The 24677-nt window shown below is 44.5% G+C and overlaps 1 protein-coding gene and 1 pseudogene across 4 annotated transcripts in view; both read left to right on the forward strand.

Moving 5' to 3' along the window:
• The window catches only part of LOC143901453 (sentrin-specific protease 1-like), a 156814-nt gene that overhangs the window by 116114 nt on the left and 16023 nt on the right, over positions 1 to 24677 (forward strand). The window contains exons 1-3 of one of the 4 annotated variants that reach the window (XM_077413785.1): positions 161 to 3069; positions 3173 to 5653; positions 5730 to 6169. The exons of 1 other annotated variant lie outside the window; for it this stretch is intronic. In XM_077413785.1, the coding sequence (XP_077269911.1) occupies positions 3067 to 3069; positions 3173 to 3793 (624 nt within the window). In that variant the 5' untranslated portion in view covers positions 161 to 3066 and the 3' untranslated portion in view covers positions 3794 to 5653; positions 5730 to 6169. Of the gene's footprint in view, positions 1 to 160; positions 5654 to 5729; positions 6170 to 24677 lie in introns of those variants that run through there. 2 more of the 4 variants (XM_077413786.1, XR_013258075.1) reach the window with 2 other exon arrangements.
• On the forward strand, positions 15712 to 22694 carry LOC143901512 (T-box protein 2-like; annotated as a pseudogene).

Raw genomic sequence — 24677 nt, forward strand, 5'->3', positions numbered from 1 at the left:
TCAATCTTTTATTTCAAATAACGAATTACTATCATCATTCTATTCAGTGATGTTGTTTGTAATGTTAATACTGATTGAGTATTACCAAATAAGTGTCGAAATCTCGGCGAAGCATTATACTATATCATGAGCGATTACTACAACATAAGCTATATACATGACATGAGCAACAACAGGAACATAAGCGATAAGTTTCTCACTGAATTTACTAGACTAAATCTTGTACTAGGCAGTCTTTGATTGACACATTAATTCACCACAGCATGAACGTAAGATTAGATAACTAATAATTCACAAGATATCTATTAGAAGATTATAAAGTAATTGAATAAGAACTTATATAGCAACGCACGGAAACGGTTATTCGATAATGTTATTACAATGCTAGGAACGAGCTATATATTTCGCAAAGAACGCATTCTCATTTAGTACGTAATACAAGTAAGTGTAACGAATGTCCGCAAATTAAAGTAATAGACGATAAAGAATATGACAAAATCAATTACAATGAAACAATCATATGAAAGAAAGAAATAAACGTTTTCCTTGTAACTAAAATGGTTGCAACCGAAGGATTAATTCTTTAATATACTTTAGACTGAGCTCAGTGTTACAATTAGACTCGAAATAAATTTTAATCTCTTTTCAAAAGATAAGGAAGTTTTCCTTTCGCATGATCTCGTGATTTCTGCGAATTTTCAGTTCAAAGGATAACCTTGAGAGGAGAGATTCTCACTCTCGCAACGTTAAATGAGTATCTAACGTTTCCACTCTCGTAACGGTAGACGATATCTAACGTTTCCACTCTTGTAACGGTAGACGAATGTCTAACGTTAACACTAAAAAGTATTTAAACAGGTTACCTTTAGTTTCATGATATCATCAAGTAAGAAGTTCATACACGAGTATATCTCGAAAATACTAAGTCAACGCCTCGTTTATCCAGGACTTCGAAAGGGCGTTTTATCTCATGCCGAAAGGTTCTCTTGAACGTTCCAGAAAATGGCTGCCTTCATCGAACCTTCCACGTGCCGGCATGGCTCGCCAGGATGTATCTCGCTGGCTTCCTCTCAGTGACGATCGTTGTTGTCCTTTTCCGATCCGTATATGTTTCACAATTATCTTATTTATCGCACACGAATAGGCCGATCTCAAATACTTTACGACTTAACTGCGAAAAGATGATGCAATTATGCGACCCGAATTTATGTATGACGCACGATGTTTCACGCACGAAGTCTGCGAGACGAATGCTCGCTGTTCGCTCGCCCGGGCTGCACGCCCCTCCCAACATGCTCACGCAAGCGCGCGGGAAGCCCGCGCTCGGCCGTTCTCGGTGAGGCGGTTGCCGCGTTAAGTCTGTTCGCGGACTTTATTACATGTTACAAAAAATATGGGCACACCGTGCTCGGTCTTCACCCCGCGGGTGGTCGGCGGGGTGGCTTCGGCGAGGTGTTTGCGCCGGAACTATGCATGTTCGGGGGTGCATCGTTACAAATTTAAACATAGAGAAGGCTAATGTTAGATGAAAACGGAAGAGAGAGAGATTGAAAAATAATTTTGCCACTATTTATGCCAATATTCCATTTTTATTCGTTATTTACATTTTTGCTTCAATCTCAAATAGATAGCAATGTTTACGTGACTTAAACAATAGAGGCGAGTAGAGGCAGTCTTCAAGCTTGCAAGATCACTTGGGTCTACTGGGCTTTTTTTTCCTGGGTCCGAGTACCTTTTTTCCGGAGGGAAATCCTGCATTGATACCCTCACCCCGGGGCGAGGTGGACGGTTATGTCAGACTCCTACCGACTAAAACCCCTCCTACGATCCAACCCAGCCTTCTGAAACTGTAGAAAAATAAAATAGATTATAATGGTTTATTAAAAATAATAATAATAATTTTAAAAAGTGATACTTACGCTGATATTTTATCAGGCTTCACGTTTCCATGCAACATATATCCTGTTTCGTGCAAATAGGACATATATTGCATGGATATATTGCATACAGCGACTGTCTGCAATTACCACAGGTACGATGGCGTATTGCGTTGAATGCTTTGCTTATATGCCTTCGAACGACATATACTGGCTCGGCTTTAGTGTTCGCGTATGCATTCATACATAAAGCACAATCCTTGTGTCCTGATCTTGAACCGTCTGTATAATATAAATAAATGGCGCAATATTTTGTGCGCACATTGAACGCCAAAATTTCAGGACGATACATGGCTCTAAAGACGACTTCTCTGCAGTCATTGTCATTATCCGCAGTTTCATAAGCGCTATCGTCTGACAGCGCGTTTTCTTCTTCTCCATCAGCCACAATGTCGTCAAAATGATCAGCCATTTTAATGTATATATTATATTATAAAAATGAACTTGATGACGAGATGACACAAATATCAAAGACACGATAGCGTTTCGCACCAAGTACACACGCAGCACGAGACTGTTACGCACGAAACTGTTACGCACGAATGTACGAGTGCAAGTATCCAAGATTTTTGAGATTTGCTTCACCTGATGTGTAGATATACTTTAATTGGTGGGGATATCTCTCAAAAAGATAGTGAAAAACAGGGATGAACAAATTCTTTGTTTTTTTTCCGTGGAGGTACATTCGGCCAAAAATTATTCATGAAAGAGCCATATAAATGTTATGGAATTGAGCACAAATGGTAAGCAGGTATAATTATGACCTGCAATTGCCGCATCCTTCGACGAACTCTACGTGTCGGGACATGGTTTATGTTATCATTTGGACGAAATTTTTTACTAATAAGCAAATAGCTTATTTACTTATTGAGGTCTCAAAGGGTTTAAGGAATGTCACGTCTTTGTGACGTAAAAGTAGAAGAGGATGAAATGATAGAGAAAAAGTGATTGAAGAAAACGATGAAGAAGAGCGTTAGAATCATAGTATGCTCAAGCAAGCAAGCGAGCAACTTGAAAATATGGAGCACAATGCGATGGAAGAATTAAGTGCGTGGGAACAAATCAAAATGCGTGGGAAGAGTTAAATACGTTGAAAAAATTAAATGAGCAGCGATGCAATCAGATTATCATGGTAAATATACAATTATATACAAATATACAAATTAATATTAAAAATAATGGAGTGTGATATAATTTTATGACATAATTTTGTAACATTATACTTTTTTGCCAAGGGTTTCCACAATATGGAGGCGGTGGAAGGATTCGGTCTGAGGCTCACGCGGAAGGATCTTTACACGCTGGCTGACTCAAATTGGCTGAACGACGAAGTGATAAACTTTTATATGAACCTGCTAATCGCCAGAGGAACATCTTCCGACGTGTATCCGAAAGTGCACGCGATGAACACGTTTTTTTATTCGAAACTTCTGTCGGGCGGTCACTCGTCGCTAAAGCGATGGACAAGGAAGGTGGACATATTTGCGCAGGATCTTGTGGTTGTGCCTGTACATTTGGATGTTCACTGGTGTATGGCAATAATAGATTTTCGCGATAAGACGATTGTTTATTACAACAGTATGGGCAGTGATAATCCGAAATGTCTGGCTGCGCTAAAACTATATTTACAAAATGAGAGTCTTGACAAAAAGAAACAACCTTATGATATGAGTGATTGGGAATTTTATTTCGCCAAGAACATTCCGCAACAGACAAACGGTAGCGATTGTGGTGTATTCTCTTGCATGTTCGCCGAGTACATCTGTGCAAACAGGGAGATAACGTTTACGCAGAATGACATATTGTACTTTAGAGACAAAATGTTTAGGGAAATAATAAATGGCAAATTTTTGTAAAAATTATATAATGAATAAATATTTGAAATATAAAATACAAAAAAAAAGTGTGATTAATATTCCTTTCATTAGTATTATACATACATACATACATACATAGATATATTATAATAATAATAATAATTTTTATTTATAGGGAAAATCCTTTAGTATATACATGAGAGAGAGAATGTAGTTAATAAAAATTAAATAAAATAGATAAAAATACATGTCGGGACATCCGCCCCCGTAGCTGCTCAAGAGGGGAGCGGGAGAGTAAAGATAGTCAAACTCTTTTACGCATGAGTGCAAGTACCTGAAATTTTGAGATTTGCTTCATCAGATGTGTAGATATACTATTATTGGTGGCGGAGGTATTTCTCAACATGATGGTGAAAAACAGGGATGAACAAATTCTTTGTTTTTTCCGTGGAGGTTCATCCGGCCGAAAATTATTTATGAAAAAGATAAATGTTATAAAATTGAGCACAGATGGTAGGTGCACAGGTATAATTATGACCTGCAATTGCCGCATTCTTCGAGGAACTCTACGTCGGGACATGGTTTATGTTATCATTCGAACGAAATTTTTTACTAATAGGCAAAAGGGTTTAAGGAATGTCACGTCTCTGTGACGTAAAAGTAGAAAAGGAAGAAATGATTAAGAAAAAAAGAAAAAGCGATAGAAGAAAAGTATAAAACGATGGAAAATAGTGCTCAAATCATAGTTTTCTCAAGCAAGCGAGCGAGCGAGCAGTCTTTAGAATCTTTGGATTGAAGGAAACGAAAATATGGAGTAAGAGTTGTTGGAGCAAGCCGCTCAACTGAATTCGATCGAAGAATTTAGTGCGTGGGAGCAGCGATGCAATCAATATCTCGAAGTGTTGGAAGAACAAAGTGGAAATAAACGGCGTCGATTATCAATCAGCGATCAACAGTCGTTGGTAGCTCAAATCGCACGAATCGAAAGTGAAAAAGATTCAGTACATCAACGTTTTGTGCATGTGGGTGCCGGATACAGTGCGGGTGAGACAGGACTCAGATGGCGCAAGATAGATACGGCTTTCGAAAGCCGCATATTGACTGGCGCGGTAATCAATACCGATTACATTGAACCGCGAAAATTTCTCGAGGATGCGAGAAACATTGTATTCAATCATGTGCGGAACGTCATACAAGAACATGACGGTGTAAAAATAAACACAATGTTCAACGGTGAGTTTGTGGCGGGCGATAAACGCGCAAATAAAAGTGTCAATACGGGAAACTGTGAACTTTTTCGCGAGTCCGATTTGGAAGCGTGATATAAGTTGCGCGTTATCGAGCCCACTTTAGCAACGCTGGAGGAATTCCAGGAACGCGATAACGGGTGGGCGTTATTACGTATACATAATTTAATGCTAAATATAAACAAATATAATCCATTGCACGCGGGGTGTTACATCGATTTACCGGAAAATATTAAATTAAAGAAAGCGGTAATTAACGTGCAATCTACGGACAATGCATGTTTCGCGTGGTAGGTGGTCGCCGCGCTGTATTCAGTCGTGGAACATACATATAGAAAATCTTCATACCCTTCATATAAAACAGCATTAAATTTACAAGACATCGAATTTCCAATGTCGTTGCGTCAAATTAAAAAATTTGAAGATCAACGGAATTTCAATCAACGTATATGCCATCCTGAAAAAAACAAGAAACTTGTTATCCTGCCAATACGGTTCATTGATCGAAAGATAAACAACAAACATATAATTTGTTGTACGTGGAAGATCCGCAAGATGCTAACGTAGGACATTTCGCCTGGATAAAAAATTTATCGCGTCTCGTTAGCTCGCAATTGAGCATACACCATAGCCGGAAATACTTTTGCGATCGGTGAGTATACATCCTAATAAAAATAAAAATAATTTTTATGTAAAAAAATATATAAAAAAAATTTTATTATTTACAGATGTTTGCACTATTTCTACACGAACGAGAAATTGGAAGCCCACATCATCGACTGTCGGGAGATGAACGACTGCGCGATCAAGTTACCGAATGATAACGACAAGTGGTTGCAATTCAACAACTACGGCAGGAAAGAACGAGTTCCGTTTATCGTATACGCCGACCTGGAATGTACCCTGGAGAAGACGGCAGCGGATCTTAAAACGTCCGGCATATACCAACACCATAAGGTATTTAGCGTCGGGTATTACGTGCATTGCTCATACGACGACTCATTATCCGCGTATCGATTTCGTCGCGATAATGACTGCGTCGCGTGGTTTGTCGAGGAATTCAAAGGATTGGCGCATCGCGTAAAGAACATCTTGTTTGACAATGTACTGGTCTATACACCGGCTCCGCACCATCTTTCTCTATCTCAGCCATAGTCCTCTTTCTATTTTCTTCGGAGGCTCTCATTTCCGCTTCCTCTTTTTCCTTCTTTCTGAGGGCCTCCATGTCCCCCTCTCCACCCGTTTCCATCTCCGTGCCTGTCTCTGGCAACGGAGTTATCGCTGGATCCCGATGGTCCTCTCTCATCTCCTCATCTTGAGGTGTCACTGTCAGCATGGGCGCCTCATCACCCCCGTCCTCTTTCTCTGATTGAGAGGCTGATGAAGGAGAGGTGGACAACATCGCCTTTCTCCTCTTCCTTGTTACCGCCTCTCGGCTCTGTTTCCTATTTTGCTGAACCTTTCCTCTCTCCCCCTTCTGGAGTTCCTCCCTCAACCAGTCTAGTTGACCCTGCATTCCTGTCAACATTTGTTGTTGTGCCGACAATTCTTTTCTCATGCTGTCGTTCTCCTCCGTCACCGTTTTAACTGTATTCTCCAACTCGGCTGATCTCTGCCGGAGTCTCTCAATTTCCGCCTCCCTTTCGTGGACATCTTCGTGTCCGTCCCTCCTCGCGATCAGGTGTGTCAGTGCTGCCGAGATCGTCGCGGCCGCTTTTTTCAAGGCGCTTTGGTGCTCCCCCTTGAGGTTGTTGGATTTCTCCAGTACTCTATCCAATTTCTCCACCGACTCCACAATGTAGCTCGGTAGAGTTTCGGTTGGAGCATTTTCCAGATCTTTCCTCAACTTCAGTTCCAAGGCCTTCCTGTTTTGCGACTGGTTGACCTGCCCTATGCCTTCCTTCAAGTTTCTCAACTCGAGGGCCTCTACGATGAGATGCTCCTTCGCCTCCTTCAATCTATTAATGTAGATCTCGAAGGTCTCAGGAGTTCTCCCTTGTCCACCCTCCTTCCACACCATGGAGATGTTTGGGCATTCTGCCCCGAGCACCTGCCGGAGTGTATCTTGGGAATACCCAAGATATTTTCTGAGGAACCCCCTGAATTCGGATATTAATTTATCCGCGGGGTCCTCTGTGGGAGCGAGAGTTGAGGGTGGCGCTACTAGGCCCCCCTCCGTCTCCACCACCTCCACGTCTGTGTCCTCTTCCTCTACCTCCATTGACACGAACGACCCTTCCGACTCTCGAGAGAAGGCTCTGTCCGTCCCCTTTTTTGCTTTGCCTCTAGATCTATTTTTCTTCCAGCTCTCAGCGCTGGAATCCCTACTTTTAGAGCTCTTTGGTCCGGGACGTAACCGTTCCGGAGGCTCCCTCTCGCATGGATGTTTAAACATCCCTTCCTTTTCGCGAGCGTCCTTCACTGCGCTCGCCTTTAATGCTTTGTTGAGCCCATCGTTGGATGACGACGGATGAGAACTGGGACTGTATTCTCCTTCCGCCGGGTCCTGGGGGTCCGAATCCCCTGAGCCAGTAAACGTTTTTTCCCCAGAAGACATTTTCCATGAGGTTTTATGTTGGTTTCTTATTCGGGGTGTCCTTCCCCTAGGCTGGTTGGCTTCGCCCACCTCACGAGCCCAGCCTGCCCGAGCCCTCGGGTATCCCCGGGTTCGCCACACCCGTATCGAGAGCGCCCACCGAAGGTCCCTAGGGACCCCCAGAGACCGCCCCCGACCCCTGAGGCACCGTCCGCCGATCGACGCCAACGCGAGCACCCCGCCACCCCCGCCCGCGCGCAACGGGGGGTGGCCGGCCGAGAAACCTCGATCCCAGCCCCGGCCGAAGCAAGCTCGATCCCGGTCCCCGCCGCGCACGAACGGGAACACCGGAGCACCCACGCCACCGCCGACCCAACGGACTCCGTACTCGTCACCGGCCCTTACGTCCAGTGACACCCGCCGACCCCGACCTGGGAATATGTCCCAGCGGCCCGGCGGGTCTCCCACCCAGGCAGCCCGACCCCGGCCTCCGATTACGTCGGAGCGGCTCGGGACTGCCCTCCGCACCAGGGGAACCGTGGGATCACATCCCTGGTGTGCAATCCCCTGATGCGGGCCTACCCCCCAACCCAACCCAGCACCACGTACTGGGCGGATGAGAGGCGGTTATCTCCTCTCCTAGAAGAGGAGATCTTCGTACTCCCATTGGAAGGGCGATCTAGACCCGCAGCGCAACAGCCCGGGTTGCCCCAGACCGCCACGCTCCCGCCAAGGCGGGGCGCAGGCCTTTTGACCCTCCGACCAAGGGAGCACGGTCGACTCTACCCCACCCCGAAAGAGGGAAAGACCCCAGGCCATACACCCTGCCGGAGCACCGGCGTGCAATGGGTGCATGGCCCAACCCCGGGAGTGGGGTGACGTGGGGCGGGAAGAATCCCACCCCCCTCCGGGCCGGACGACCGCCGGACCGGGCCATTGCCCGAGAGATCCGACGACCGCCATCAGCCCAGAGGGAGGCAGGGTATCACCCATCCCACCTCTCTCCCCATGGAACCAGTCTCCCCCTCGAGCCTGCCGGAGCACCGGCGTGCAATGGCCGAGAGGGAGCCCCCCAATCCCCTTGGTTTTTTATCGAGGTTTTCCTTCCTCTAGGCCGGCGGGAAGAGTAGAAACTCCTCCCTCACGGTCCCAGCCGACCGGGCGATTGAAGTCAGGGCCGCCAACCCCTACCAGCCGTTGGAGCCCGTGCAGCCGGGGATGTACCGGGCCTAGACCCGGGGTGACCCGACTGGTTTTCTTTTCTCTGCGATGTTGGTTTTTATATTTACTGAGCAGTGCATTATTTTTTCAGTGACTTGATTTACTGGAGTTGATTTCCAGGCTGCTTTTTGGACTGCATTATTGTCTATTGCCGTTTCTATATCTTCATATGTTTTGAGAGATATTTTACCAGTTATTTTCTCATCTAAGAGTTCTCTGAATAGTTTCCACGTTTTTAATATATTTATAAATACTGAAAATAATTATGGATTTATCACGACTGCACTGACAATGTTTTGTGCATGGTTTTGCGTTTTTTACGCACCCGCATTTCTTGTTAATGTAACAATCATTTTTTACGCACCTGCACCCCATCCAAGGCATAATGCACAATTTTAAACGGCGAAACGATAGCCCTGCCGGACCGTGCGTTAGTTCCGCTGAATCGAACGATAATAAAACGTAATCTTCCGGCACGGTCGAACGTGACGCATACGCGTGAATTTCGCGAAACACGTTTTTTAGCCAACGCACGGTATCGTCACCTTCGGGTATCGGACGTATTCGAAAACTGGCTTCCCTACCGAGTATCCGGAAATTTCTAAACCGACGCGAGTTTTCTACCACTAAATCTATAAAATTAAATTGCCCGATCTGTGCCGGCTGGTGATGCTGCTGGTGCTCCTGCTGAAGGTGCCTGTTGGTGCTCCTGTTGTTTCTGTTGCTTCTGTTGCACCCCATCGGCGATTCTCTCCACGGGGGTATTTTCCTCTTTCTCCTCCTCCTCTTCGCTAGCACTCTGCGATTGTGGATCAACAGCAGTGTTGGCAGCAACAGCAGGACGGTTTGCACCACCACCCGATTGTACTGAAAAATTAAAGAAAACTTAATCTCCTATAAGATACTTGCATCAGTTTGCAACACGAAGGGTACGTTGAAATCAGGACACGATAACGTAGGCGGAGATGTTGGACACGTTTTTATTGTCTCGAAAGAGGATTTCTGAGCTTCTCCCCATTCTCACGGCTGATTTTTCTTTAGTAAACGCGTTAACGGCTTTAAACACGTCGCACACTGCGGGATGAAGCGGCGATACCACGACGCCATGCCAATGAATCGACGCAATTGACGAAGGTTACGCGGTGTGGGGTACTCTCGAATCGCAACGGTCTTGTCGATATATATACAGCTTCATAAAACTCGATATCAATGTGATCTTCTGTGTTATTTTACCCGCAAGGAAAATAAATCTAGGGCGCCGGTTCTATATTTTGCCATGGAGAATTTGAAATGTACGGTCTTGTCGGGATCTACTTTCAGGCCCTCCCTCTGGACCAAAAATCTCAAGTATTTAACTTGCGAACGACAGAATTTACTTTTATCCGGGTTTATAGTTAAGCCCGCTTCGCGAATACGTTTAAAGACTCGTCCCAACCACTCTAAGTGCTCCTCAAAAGTCTCGGTATAATAGCAACAACAATGTCGTCTAAATATGCGAAAGCACACGGGTCTATCTCCAGTACGATTAAGCGGTCTAATAATCTTTGAAATGTCACGGGAGCTCCAATTAGGCCAAACGGCATTCGCTTGAAATGAAAGAGGCCTTTTCCCGGTACCGCGAAAGCAGTTATCTCCCGGCTCTTTTTAGCAAGCGGAATTTGGAAGTAGGCTTGGCTCAAGTCGATAATTGAGATATAACCAGCCTTTCTTTTTTTTTTTATTTTTTTTTTTTTTTTTTTTTTTTTTTTTACGTCAGGAAAACTCTCATGAGTACCTCCGCCCCGGCGGTGGGGCGGTAGGTTATGTCGGACTCTTACCGGCTAAAAACCTGACGCGTGGCCTACTTTTGGTGTTCTCGCAGGGCCAACCGGGAACTAAAAGAAATATTACATCCGGAAGGCCCCCACCGAACCCTATCGAGGGTTTCCCTCTCGCCCGGGGTGAAGCCAAGGAGCGGGCAAATAACCCGACCTCCCCAACCCCCCCCCCAGGTCTCCCAGTTAGGGAATCTAATCTAAAGCGGCGGCAGGTACCACGATACCCACCGCCGCGCCCCCTAGTGAGGGGACAGGGTCGCAGCCCGAGTAACCGCCCTCGGGCCACGGCCCCCCACGGGCCCCAAGGGGGGAAAGGGGGCAGAGGGTCTCTCAGACTTCCACCCCCCCGAGGCCCACCTACTCCGAGGGCCCGGGTCACGAACAAGTGAGGGAAACCCCTTAGGGAATCCCCCCAAGCCCCCTCAGACCGCCGAACTACTGTCATCCAGAGACAGCCGAGGAGGAGCAACCCCTAGAGGTCGGATCATCCTCAACCATCCCGACCCCCGGACAGGCCGAAGCCTGTCCGGAGGGTAGAAGAGGAGGAGGAACCGCCGTCTTCGGTGGCCCTCGTCCCCCCCTCCCACCCTTGTGAGCACAACTCGCCCCCCCCCCCATCAAGCGCCCAGCAGGCAACCCCGAGTCCGCACAAAGCGGACATCTCGGGGCCGCCGCAGGGCACTTTCTGGCCCGATGGCCGCTGACCCCGCAGCGGTAACAAAGACCACTGCGGTCCATCGGGAGGTGCACAGGGCCCCGACGTGACCCACGCCAAGGCACCTGTAGCACCTGAGGGGGCGGGCCCGGAGCAGCCCTATCTTTGGGCTACTCCAACCCACCTTCAATCCCTTTTTCATAATCGCGTTCGCGGCGTCCACAGGACACCGCACCCACGTTGTTCCCATTCCCCGAGGACGGCGGACTATCTCCCCGACAGTCACGTCGCCCTCCTTACAGCTACCTTCCGCGGTGATGGCGGCTCTTATCTCCGTCCGGGTTACGGAGTCATCCAGACCCGTCAGGCGCAAACCGACGCACCTGGCAGGCCTGGAGACCCGCACCCCAAAACCCTCCAATGCGACACTCATCCGCCGCGCTAGAAGGTCCGCCTTCTCTTCCTGCTTGTCGCAAGGGACCTCAAACACGAGGCCCCCGGAGACGGCCCGTCGGCAAGAGATTCGCCCAATTCCCAGGTCGTCAAGGGAGACCTTCTCCCTCGCCGTCTTGAGGACCCCGACATACGTCACCGGTGATCCCCCAGGGACAGTGATTGTCACTGCCGCCGTTTTCGGGGGGGCCGGTAAAGCCACCTTGGCCCTCTTTTTCTTTCCTTTGGGCGGCAGCGCACGCGACGCCCCCCCCAGTCCCACCCACACGAGAGTCTCCTCCCGCGAGCGAAGGAACAAGAGCCGCCGCGCCGCTACCGACCATTCCTCTCGCCTGTCCCCCCCTCCCCGACCACACTGCCGAAGAGGGGGGTGGCACAGCGGGAGCCATCCTCACCGCTGAGGAATTGCCCCCCGTATCAGGGGGGCCCCCCTCATATCCCTTGCGAGGGAGCGTACCTCCCTCGCCAGGGTTTCCACCTTTTTATCGAGAGCCGCGAGGTGAGGATTCTCTCCCCCCTTGGGCCCCCGGTCACCGAACGCCCCTTTGCCAGGGGCATCGGTACCTCTATGTTTGACTCGAGGGTACGTCTGCGTGGCAATCTCCCGAGTCATTTTTTGAGGAGGCAAGCCGAGGGGCGCCGATTCCGACGTTCCCTTCCCCACTTCCTCCATCTCCGCGTCGATCTCCATTGGAGTCGGAATCGTCCTCGACATTCCCTCCATCTTTTCTGTCAGGTACCTTACCCGACTCTTCAGTTCGGAGTTCTCCGCCATTGCTTCTTTCCATTTACCCGCAATTACTTCCATCTCATCCTCGAATCTATCTTCAAGGGCATTAACCACCTCTTCAATATAAATTGCGTATTCCTCCATCTGTTTATTTATCATACGAACTCGATTTCCGCATTTGTCCTCATCTACCACAGGGGCAACCAGAACGCCATAGAGGAGGTATCTGGACCTATCCAACACCTCATTCAATGACAGTTCCTTAGCTCTCGCGCCGATGGGCCCGGGGAACCGAACAATCTCGTCACGAGAGCATCTCTGGAGGTTTTCCCTCCAGCGCCTCATAAGAAGCTCTCTCCTCTCCTCTCTTGCCTCACCGTTCCCCACCGGTATCCAAACCCTTCCCCCTGTCTGTGGCAGTCTCACCAGACTTACCACCGGAGAGAGCGACACGCTCCTGTCCTCAGAATTCTTCGACCTCTCCCTACTCGACCTAGTATTGGTCGTACTTATTTCGCTTACAGACTCATCGCTTGATGACGACGAGAGGTTGGCTGAGCCAACACTTCCCTCCCGCCGGTCTCTGAGTATCCGATTCCTCTGAGACGGTAACTTCTTCTTCGTAAAAGAACTCATCCATAATTTTTACGGTTGGTTTTATTTCGGAGTATCCATCTCCTAGGCCGGTTGGCTTCCCAGCCTCACGGGCCCAGCCTGCCCGAGCTCGGGTACCCCAGGCTCGCCATACCCGTATCGGGGACGCCCCCAGGAAGTCCCAAAGGGCCTCCGAGGCCGCCCCCGACCTCTGAGGAAGTGGTGCGCTCTTAGACCCTGTACCTCTTCACCTGGGCCTCCCCTCGGCAAAGCCGAGGGTACTGCCCCAGTGGGTCATTGGTACAGGGAGCCCTCTCACCACGACAAGGTGGCGCACCGTCGAGAGGGGAGATATAACCAGCCTTCCGCAACTTGTCAAGAATCGCATTCGTGTACGGCAACGGGTACGCGTTTTTTTTTGGAAATATTATTTACCAACCGGAAGTCGGAAGTTTTTTTTTTTTTTTTTTTAATCATAGATTATAATAAATAACCCTATTACTATGAGACATGTTATTTTATCCATGGGTTTCTCGAAAGTAGCGATAACTGTTGCCCGCTGTTTCGCGTATAACACATTGAAACTCACCCGTCATGCTGCTAAGATTCTAAGATTCATGAACGTTTAACTTCTCAATAATAATTGTTATTTCTTGTTTCTTTCACTTATCTTCACGTTCCGTCAAAAGTAAAGTTCCGCGTACGCTTTATTGTGACATGCGTATAATTTGATAATAACCTATATAAATTTAAAACGCAAAACGCGCGCGACATCCGTTTTCGCGACGCGAGTTCGCGATCGTATATGTAACTCACAATGCGAGATCGAGATTCGGGACGGCCAATCGGCATCGCGGAAAATGGGCAACAATAATTTTGACTGTCGACTCAACACGGCTTTTTTAAATTGGACTTTTTTTTAGAAAGGATAACATTTTTATTGTAGTTATAAAAAAGATAAAATTTAATCGTAAAATTAACGACAAGTTTTTTGTCTACATGCAATTACTACATAATTTACTCAACTTAAAATGTATTAAGAGATATGCCAGATTCATCAGCCGCTTTTTTTTACGTATTGTACATAAACATTTTTTGAATTCATTTTAAATTTTTTTTAAGTATGAGCACTGTATTTAACTTTTTTATTAAATTCCATAAATTGCTTATTTACTTTCTTTTGTGCTTCATATTTTTGTTCCAATTTATACAAGTAATAAAAATAAAAAAAATTTATTTTGTTATTCTAAAGTGTTCTTTAAATTGATTCTGGAAATGTGTTAAGAAATGCGCTAGATTCAGCAGCCGCTTTTTTTTATGTATTCTACATAAACATTTTTCGACTTAAAAATAAAATTGGGAAAAAGGCTGTAAGAGTTGGATGCGGTTCTTTGTGCGTATTATCATGTTTACTAATTTATTACTCAAGTTTTACATCAATCCATCCGTACGTTTCGGCTCCAATTTGAACCATCTTCAGCGGTATAATATTAAAAATTAAATGGTTCTCCGAGTTGGTCGTTTTTACTTTTATCCATTGTTATATTTATGAATTTATATAAAGAATTATATAATAATGTCGAATTAATTAATGTTGAAAAGGTAGAGCTTCACCAACATTGTTGGTGAACGGTAGGTAAAGGTAGAGAGCACCCGACTTTATCTCACGGTAGGGCGCGAAAAGCGACAAGTGAGGATCTGGTTGTGGATGACCGTGTAGAAAGGATCGAGGAAATACATATTAACTAACTAACTAACTTTCTGTAGCAGATCATTTTCTAGCAGATAAAGAATAAAAGAGAGTTTTTCTCGCATACAGTCGAGTTTTATAGTTCTTGATACTTTTTCGTGATGGTTCTGGTAATTTTACCAAAAAAATTTATTGAAAAAAATTATCATCAAAACTTACGCAAATGACGTTCACGGCAGATCTTCGAAGTCGAATGTCTTTTTAACTAGTGACCGGATCGTTTTCGATCATAGAAATTTCTTTCAGAATTCTTAGAGTTCTACTAAAAAACGGAACTCTTATCAGAACGTCCAGAACTTTCAAAAAAAATGTTTATGCGGACTTAATCGAATTTCACGCGTTGCATCCTCGAAGTCGAATATCTTCTTAACTAGCCATTGAGAAGTTAATAGGGTAAACTCGGGTATATATAAAGATGGCCATAGAGGGAAGATGGCCAATCTATGTTCTTTCAATCTAGTTCGCCATGAAGCATCGAATGAACATGGGTTGGCCATCTTTCCTCTATGGCCATTTTACACGAGTTTTTCCTATGTTATGTCTTGCTCAACATTTAGAAATTAAGTTAAAAGTACCAATACCCGGATATGTACCTATATCTGACGGATATTTTTTATTATTTATAAGTATAACGCGAATTAAAATCAATGATAAAAATATTTTTTTTGTAGTTTGAAATTTGAAACTTAAGTTATGGTATGGGGTCCAAACGTTTATTTTCATATATTTTTTTAAAGGTATCCAGACATAGGTACATTTACCTACTCTTAAGTGCCCGGGTATTTGTACCTTTATATATATATATATATATATATATATATATATATATATATATATATATATATATATATATATGTAAATCCATATATTTAATTGCATCTTTAAGCTTATCGGTTAAATGAGTTTTGATAAATGATAGCATTTATCTTGTGTTTTTACTAAATCTAGAATTTATTGGTACCTACAGTATATGATGAATAGTTCACGAAAGAGTATTTTTTAATGAAAAGTAAATTATACAGCGGATATACTATAAGAATAGTTCAAGCTTGTGAAAATATCGTTTTGTTAATGATACCATGTAAATGTAATTTTCAAAAAAGGTAAAAAAAAGGCGCTAAGTACACTTTTATAATATACATTAATGATACGCGAGATTCACTTACGTGTACAAGTTAAACGTCTATTGTTTTCTATTTTGTATACATTAAGTATAATTATGTATTTTTCTTTTCATATTTAAAGGCGCACATTATATCATCAGTTGAAGTTTGGCCGAATCTGTTTGGCTGAAACGGTCGTTTATTATAAGTTTTAATACGATATCGTTACACGCGATTTGGCGTAAAAACGTGAACTTTCATTACCGCAGAGAAGAGAGAGAGAAAAAGACTCTAAAAATCTCAAGATCCCCCGTGTACATGGATTTTTATGTAAATTTAACATTGCAATGATTTAACGCATTTTTATTTTTCGATATCCTCTTTCTATATTTGTAAAGAGTATACAGAAGGATGGTGCATGGGGAAAGAACGGTTTTGCTGAAGTATCAAAAAATTTAGCTAGATACAGATCTGAAAATAATTTTGTTGCATCATCAAAATAATTATGTAAAACAATCAAACTGATTACTAAAATATCAAAATTTTTACAGCATTATTATCATACTTCAGCGACCTACTATAATTATTTTAATGACGCAACAAAATTATTTTTAAACAGAAAATCGTTCTCTCCGTATGTGTGGATTAAAGGCGTGCACTTCCATGATGCGTGAATAAGAAACTCTGCAAGTCTCTGGCTTTCGTTTGCGGTTCACAAAACCAAATTTTGTACCCGTAGTATCTAAAAATTTAGCTAGATACAGATCTCAAAATAATTTTGTTGGTCTATTAAAATAATTATGTAGAACTTAATCTGATTGCTAAAATGTCAATTTTTTTACAGAATCATATTTCAGCGACTTACTATAATTATTTTAAACAAAATTATTTTCAGATATTAGATGTATATTTAACTAAATTTTTAGATATTTTAGCAAAACCGTTCTTTCTGTGCACATATTTTTATCAAGGTCTAAATATCGCTAATATATATCACTAATGTAAAATGTACATAAAAGAAGCCAGTTGTTGCCATTTGTACACACATTAATCTAATAATTTCTTCGTCTGAACGTTGTTGAAATATTATCGAATTATTAGAGAATCTTAATATTTTGAGTTTGACTGATCAAGATTCAGCGGAAATGCAAATATGTATAATATATGAGAAGCTTAAAGAAGTGCAGCATGTTTTTACTGAGATTACCCGGAAAAGGAACAGACAGTATCTGAACATTTTTAATCCTTTAGGGGCCTGTGTACATAATTATGTACTAAAAAAAAACTAAAAACTAAAAAAAACTTAAAAAAAACTAAAAAATTTTATCAGGGACGTCTTTTAAGACTACCTTATAAATTATAACATTTTACTCCAACGGGATCGATGTGTGGCCCCCGAGGGCCCCTAAAGGATTAAAGAAAGAGAAAGTTACGACAAATGGATTAACAACGCGTAATGAGTTAATATTTATTTTAACTGGCTCAGTAGATTAGTGTGATTATGGCATTTAAAATTATCATGTGAACGTTATTTGTTATTTTATATATTACTTTTTGTGAATCGCGGCAGAAAGGACAAAAGGTTTATGGACACATAGTTGTCTTATGTGTTGGCGCCGAACAACCGACGACACAATAGTTCGCCTAGTTTCGGCGAATTGCACTGATTTCGTTTTGTGGTAGGTCACTGGTAGGCGAGAACCGGTTGTCTCAGTTCCATTCTACAACTGCACGTGATTTGGACGTTTGTTCTGACCATTTCCGTGTTTGCCTTAGACCTTAACCGACGGTATCGGAGAAGAAACGTTGATCATCGGAGATGTTTCTTCAAGATCCAAACAATGCACTGATGCTCCTGGAACTGAATATGCAACTGGCATCGCCACTCTTCGCGCAGTCATCGATCGCTCTACAACGCAAATTAGGTGAGAGGATGAATTCAAGCGAATGGGTATTCCAACCCCCATTGCTGCGCGGAGTCAACGTGGAGCTGCTTAATCGAAACCTCTGACAGCAATTCTACGAGAATAATACAGAAATGATAATACCAAGAGCGGTCGGCGCATGTTTTCGTCCGTTCAAATAAACGTAAACGGTTTGGAGAAACGTGAGAATTATTATGCCACAAGTACTGTGGCTACCAGAACGGGGGCGAGAACAGCAATATGGGTGGCTGGAGTTTTGCGGGGCCGGCAGAGCCGCAACAGCCCTTCGGCTATGATAGGATTTATAAGTATCCCGAGAGTCCGGCAACGGGGAGCCACTGGATGGACAATCCGATCAGCTTTAATAAATTGAAGCTCACGAACAACATCAACGACCCCAATAATAACGTGGTATTAACATCGATGCACAAATACGTTCCTAGGATCTGGATAGTCCGTAGCTTCGATGCGAAGAACTACAACGAGCTCTTTACTCATTCAACCGCGTTGTTTGCTTTCAAGGAGACGGAATTTATTGCGGTGACGGCATACTAAAACGAGAACATCACACGAAGTTGAAGATTAATAACAATCCATTCGCGAAGGGTTTTTGCGAGATGGGTCAGTCACGGTTCAAGCGAAAGCATCATTCGATCGATCATCAAGCTCAATCGGATTCCAGTCCCGACGAAAGGGTCTCATTGATCTACGACTCCGAATCGAATCAGCCGAACGACCCTCCCTTAAGAGTTCCAAGCCCATTAAAGCATGCGATTATGTTACTTTAGCCGGGGAGTCGAAGTTGGCCGGCCTTGCAACGTGGGAGAAGCGGACGCGAATCCCGCCACCGTTGCGAGTCGATCCCCGGCGCCGCGCGCCGGGCGTGCTTGAAACGCAGTGTCCGTGCACTGCGTTTGACATAGATGGATATATCCATTCACGAAATAACTTATTACTATTTATTTCTATTTTAACTTGACACGGCTACCGGGAGCAAGTCTCGTCGAGACCATGGACATGTTCGGACGTGTTTTGTCCTGAATAATTTTTAAAGATTGCTGATGCAATTAGCGCCGAGTTTGAATTGAATCTTTCGAGTCTGTATTTATTATAATCGACTTGTTCTTGGCCGTTATGTGATCTTGAGGAGGATTAGGTGCCATAAAATTTACAAAGAAGAAGGAAGAAGAAGGCTATTGGGGGCCACGGCTACTCGTGGCATGAGTCTCGCGCGTCAAGAGGCGTAATCGTTTCTATACCCGATAACTAGCGCCTACTCTCGAGGAGCCAGCTTCGGAGTCACTGGGTGTTTCCGCACTAACCGAGTCATCAATCTCGCATCGTGCATGCAGTGCCCGGACCATCCGAAAACCCAGGCGTGAAGATTCATTCTTAACTTTTTCATATTTACTGCGTGTTGAGAGCAAACGGATTGACAGCCGAGAGCTTCCCAGATAACCGTGCTTTTCCTTGGCTCCGCAACTCATTAACGGTATTTGGGCCCGTATCATTATAGGCTCTTAGAGGCGCAGTCAGATCGCCATTGACGTCACTTGGTTACTGCAGAACGCGCTGGCCAGCCGACATTAGATCTTGCGACCGAGCCGTATTGAATTGGAACAGCCTTATTCCAGCGGTTCAGCGAGACCACTGGGAGGTGTTGCAGCGCATGACTTGACTGGGAGAGGCTATATATTCGCATCACCAGACCAGAGACTGACTCTGACTGCAGGCCCAAAGAGACTCGTGCAGAGAATTAATGGCTTAAGACAGCCTGACTCTTTCGATACAAAACGACAGTGCTCGCACCACCGTAGTTTTCAGGCCACTTGAATCTTTGGATTCTAACACGGATTCGCCACTTTTTTCGCGTTCCTTTCTGCCACGATTTACAAAAGGTAGTAGTCTTGCCGCTGTTCGCAACGCGGACGGGAGCGAGGCCGCCGTGGCCAGCGTGATAACCAGTAGTAGGTCCGAGAGAACGAGTACGTATATACGCGATCGCGTACTTAACGCGGATTTGCGAGCGACCGGTCGGTCGGCCGCGGGTTTGGTACACGGCCAACAGTTTCGCCGGCGTAAACTTGCTTCTAGTATTAGGGCCACGCGAAGTAAGACCATCTCTGCTACTCAATATGTCGTTAACCCTTTAGGAGCCTGTGTACATAATTATGTAAATTAAAAAAACAAAACAAAAAAACAAAAAAAAAGAAACAAAAAAGAAAAAAATCAAAAAAACAAAAACTAAAAGCTCTTATCAGAGACGTTTTTTAAGACTATCTTATAAATTATAACATTTTACTCCAACGGGATCGATGTGTGGCTCCTAAAGGGTTAATTTAACTAAAACAATGTTAATTTAATTATTAATTTGACTAATCAATGGAGTTAAAATAACATTATTTGTGTTAAAATAATGTTATTTAACTCAACGTATTGGTTTAAATTTTATCTTTTGATAGTTAATAGCGTAGGGACAATTATAGTAACTAAATCATTTCTTATTTATATAGAGTATATAGACTGATGATTGTATGTATAGAATACTTTGTAATTAATTGTAATTGCAAGCCGTTTTATCAGACAATGTAAATCTAAGTGTGTTATTTCTACACGCATATACGTTTAAAAATGACACATTTGACTGAAGCTCGTTTTACATGTATTGTTGCGTGTTAAACCAACACGTTTAATCGTATTAATATGTTCAACCGTGTTAAATGGCATCATTCAAAACAACAAGAAATGTGTAAAAAGAGCTTTAGTTAAAATAACACACTTGGATATGCAGTGAATTAGCCGTATAGAAAAAGAATTTCTTGGGGCGGCAGTGTGGTCTAGTGGTAGAGCGCCAGACTCGTAATCTGAGGAACCAGGTTCGAGTTTACTAGAGCCATGTAAACATGGAATGTTTTTCCGATAGCTGCGCCCCTCCGTGCAAGATAGGCTCTTGTGCGGAGAAAACTGGGCTCCGTCTTTTGGAAAGAGACGTTAAACAGTTGGTTCAAAGGGTTAAAATGAGAGGAGAAGGATAATATTGGTACTAGATTGCGAACCCTACGGGGATGTGCAATAAATTACGAATTTTACAGGAAAAAGAATTTCTCATTATTTCATAAAATTATACATTTCTTTTTTAAATAAAAGAAAGTTACGCACGTTGCACGTTAACTTTCTTCAGCTTTTTAATACGCCACCATGAATGTCTGTACTTGATGCATTAAATTATGCGTTTTACTCATTGATATTGTTTACGATAATCTTATCGTTACATCTTTAATCGATTATACGCGTGTATATCGATGCTGCGAGATTTACATCAATATTAGGGCCAAAACACATAACATGACGTAGCGATATAGTAGTCGTAGTCCTCGACCCGACAAATCAGGATACGCCAAAGCTTGTGCGTTACTTACGTCCACGACTACGACTGTCATGTGCTTTAGCCTTTACTCGTATAACGAATTTCCTCCGTGAATATATATCCGATTTAAGATCAATTTAGACATAACCGTGCCGTGCCCGTACCGTTTACGGACAGAAAGATTTAGACTCGTTTCACACATAGGTATCCGGCACTGGACTACCGATGCCGGGTATCCGATTGATTTTCTTTGTTTTCATAAATCGGCTATCAGACAAAAGTGTAAATGTTCCCATATTAATTCCATACACTTTGCGATCGGATACCCGGCGTCAGTAGTCCAGTGTCGGATACGTGTGAAACGGGGCTTACAATCAAATTTCATCCGTTGCATCTTCGAATATCTTTTTAACTAGTGGATCACCACTAGTGAGTGGTAGAGTTGCAGGCGTTTTGATGGGAGTTTTAAGAAGATATTCGACTTTGAAGGTCTGCCGTGAATGTCATTTGCGTTTTGATGATGATTTTTTTTAAACATTTCTAAGGTTTTATAATTTTTTACTTATCAGGAACTCTAGAACTTTTTGAAAGAAATCAAATGAGCTACTTAGAACTATTCTGATTTCAAATCAAACTTTTATATTTTTTTGTTTTTTGAAAAAGAAATCAAAGAATTTTTTCTTTTATCAGAAGCTATAGTACTCATCAAAATATTTCAGATGAGCTATTCAGAACTGTTTGGTCTTAAAGATGGATGTAATGTTAGCATTCGATTTTTTTAATTGCCTTTTTCAAAGTGTTAATCGCCGGAACTTTTTTTATAAACATAAAAATACTCTTATACTCTTCGAAAAGAAGCTGGAACTCTAATCAAAATTAAAAAATTTTAAAGTAGGGGTGCGAACTTCACACCCGATTAAATTCTTTCACGACTAAGTTTTGTAAAGCAAGAAAGCAAATAGCGAATGTGGTGGCAGTGTGGTCTTGTGGTAAAGCGCCAGACTCGTAACTCCGAGGAACCGGGTTTGATTTTACCTGATCACAGGAATTTTTACCAGAGGACGAGTGAGAGCCATCCGCTGTCCTCATGTGGCGACCCGAAAAATACCGTCACGACCCGAGTGTAGCTTTATTATTCGCCCTTGCCTCCACTTTAGGGGAGGTGCGTTTTCGTTCTTTAATACGACCAACGTGTCCTTTTACACCGTATTAGATAACGATGTTAACCACTTTGGTCGTTGCTGCAGAGTGTGCAGATACTCATCATGCCAACACTTCCAAAATTGGGATCTGTGAAGTTGGCACGACATTCTACGAATTTCAAAAAAATTATAAAAGTTCTGGTAGCACTTTTCATAGTTCTACAATTCCTGATAAAAATTAAAAAGAGTTCCGCATTCCTTATATTAAAAAATCGAAATTGAAATAATGTCGTGCTAACTTCGCGAATCTAGCACGACACTTTTCCTCGAAAGTACCAAAATGCGTTGAATATTATAATATTTTACAAGAGTTCCCGATAGTTCTAATCAAATTCCACACATATATACAATTTTAGATCGATATTCCACCAATTAACATTTTTAAACAATTATGATGTCCGCGCTCAGCGTGACGTTTAATGACAAGTGTCGTGCTGAAGATTTTCCGCGGTTTAACGATTATTTTTGACAGTTCTAAAAGAGTTCTGTGCCTTAGAATTAGTCCGAGACTAGAGAAAGTTCCGGTGATTAACAATTTTTTAAACAATTTTAACAGTTACGTCCAGCACGACACAAAAAATTGTTTAAAAAATTGTAAATCATCGGAACTTTTTTTACAACTAATTCTAAGGCACAGAACTCTTTTAGAACTGTCAAAAATAATCGTTAAACCGCGTAAAATCTTCTACACGATACTTGTCATTAAGCGTTGTGCTGGGCGTAGATTACAAAAATTGTATCGAGGTTTTCCTTCCTCTAGGCCGGTGGGAGGAGTAGAAACTCCTCCCTCACGGTCCCAGCTGACCGGGCGATTGCAGTCGGGGCCGCCAACCCCCTTTTTTTTTTTTTTTTTTTTTAACGTTAGGAAAACTCGTCATGAGTACCCCCGCCTCCGGGGAGGGAACGAGGGTTATGCCGGACTCCTACCGGCTAAAAACCTAACGTGTGGCCTATCTACAGTGCTTCTACTGGGAGGTCACCGGGAACCTTTACGACACTTCCAGCGACCCCCCGCACCATCCCCCTCCCCAAGTGAGAGGGGGGGGTTTCTATCCCTCCCGGGAGGGACGGCAAGAGCGGGCAAATGCCCCGACCTCCCGCCGCCCCTCCCGGGATTGTGTGTCCCTACCTAATGCGGCGACGGGTACCACAATCCCCATCGCCGCGCCCCCTAGGATATTGTGCGGGGGCGGAACCGGTGCTCGAGAATCCCCGCTCGAACCCCGGTCCCCGCACAGCCCAGGGAAGAGAGCAGTGGGTCGAGTCCCCCTGTGGGGGGAAGAGTCGACCCCCCCTCAACCCTGGACCGCTTCTCCGGGAAGGGCCAGTCGTTTGTCTGACCCTCCCCCCCACGGAGCGCGAGGAGGGCCCCATGGGGTCCCCCCCCCCGAGCCCGTCGCGCCCCGCACCACCTTGACTCACATCCACGACCGCGAGTGGTCGGGCGAGTCGGGGTTCTAGGACCACCGACCCGTCCCCCCACCCACGGCCCCCATCTCGGTGTTGTACAATTTTTCCCCCCTGTAACCGACCCTATTCCCTCCACGGAAGAAGACGTCGGGACCGGGGATGGACGTCTCTCGTTGTTTATGGGCAACGGTGGTGGTACTTTTGTACCACTTTTGAGGGGGGGGGATAAGTCCCCTTCAAACTTTAACCTAATTATTCGGAATCCGAACTTACCGTCGGGGGCTCCTGCTCCCCTCGACGGATTCTCTCCGCCTCCTCTTTGCGGGCCATAACCTGCCCGCAGAATGCCAGGAAGGCCCGCCATTTCTCCTTTCTCCCGACTATCGCGGCTACGATCGCCGGGAGGGAGAGATCCTCCCCTATATTTTCCACTAGGACACGACGCTGCTCGGCCCACGCTGGACACTCCTCCACGGTGTGCCGCGCCGTGTCCTCCGCCGCGTCGCAATGTTGGCATGCGGCGGTGGCCTCCTTTCCAATTCGACGCAGGTACCTCCCGAAGCAACCGTGCCCGGTCAGCACCTGCGTCGAATGATATGAGATCCCGAATCCTCGACTGTCCAGCCAGTCTGCAAGACAGGGTCGGATGGCGTCGACGGTCCTCCTACCCCATTTCGCGGTGGATAGGTAATCCTGCCACCTGTTCACTAGGATCGTCTGTTCCTGGAGTCTGATTGCACGCCTCTGCCTAGGTGTAACCTGGCGTCCCCCCTCTCGCATCGCCCGGACACGCCGATAGACCTCGGCGTGCGATCGAGCGACGAGTTCCAAGGGGGGGAGTCCTGCCACAAGCGTTGCCGCCTCGTGAGAGACGGTGCAATAGGCGCGTGACACCCTCAGCGTGATGGCGCGC

The sequence above is a fragment of the Temnothorax americanus genome, unplaced genomic scaffold, assembly GCF_048541705.1.
Source record: "Temnothorax americanus isolate GAGA-0224 unplaced genomic scaffold, ASM4854170v1 Scaffold34, whole genome shotgun sequence".
In the NCBI taxonomy this organism is placed as follows: Eukaryota; Metazoa; Arthropoda; class Insecta; order Hymenoptera; family Formicidae; genus Temnothorax; species Temnothorax americanus.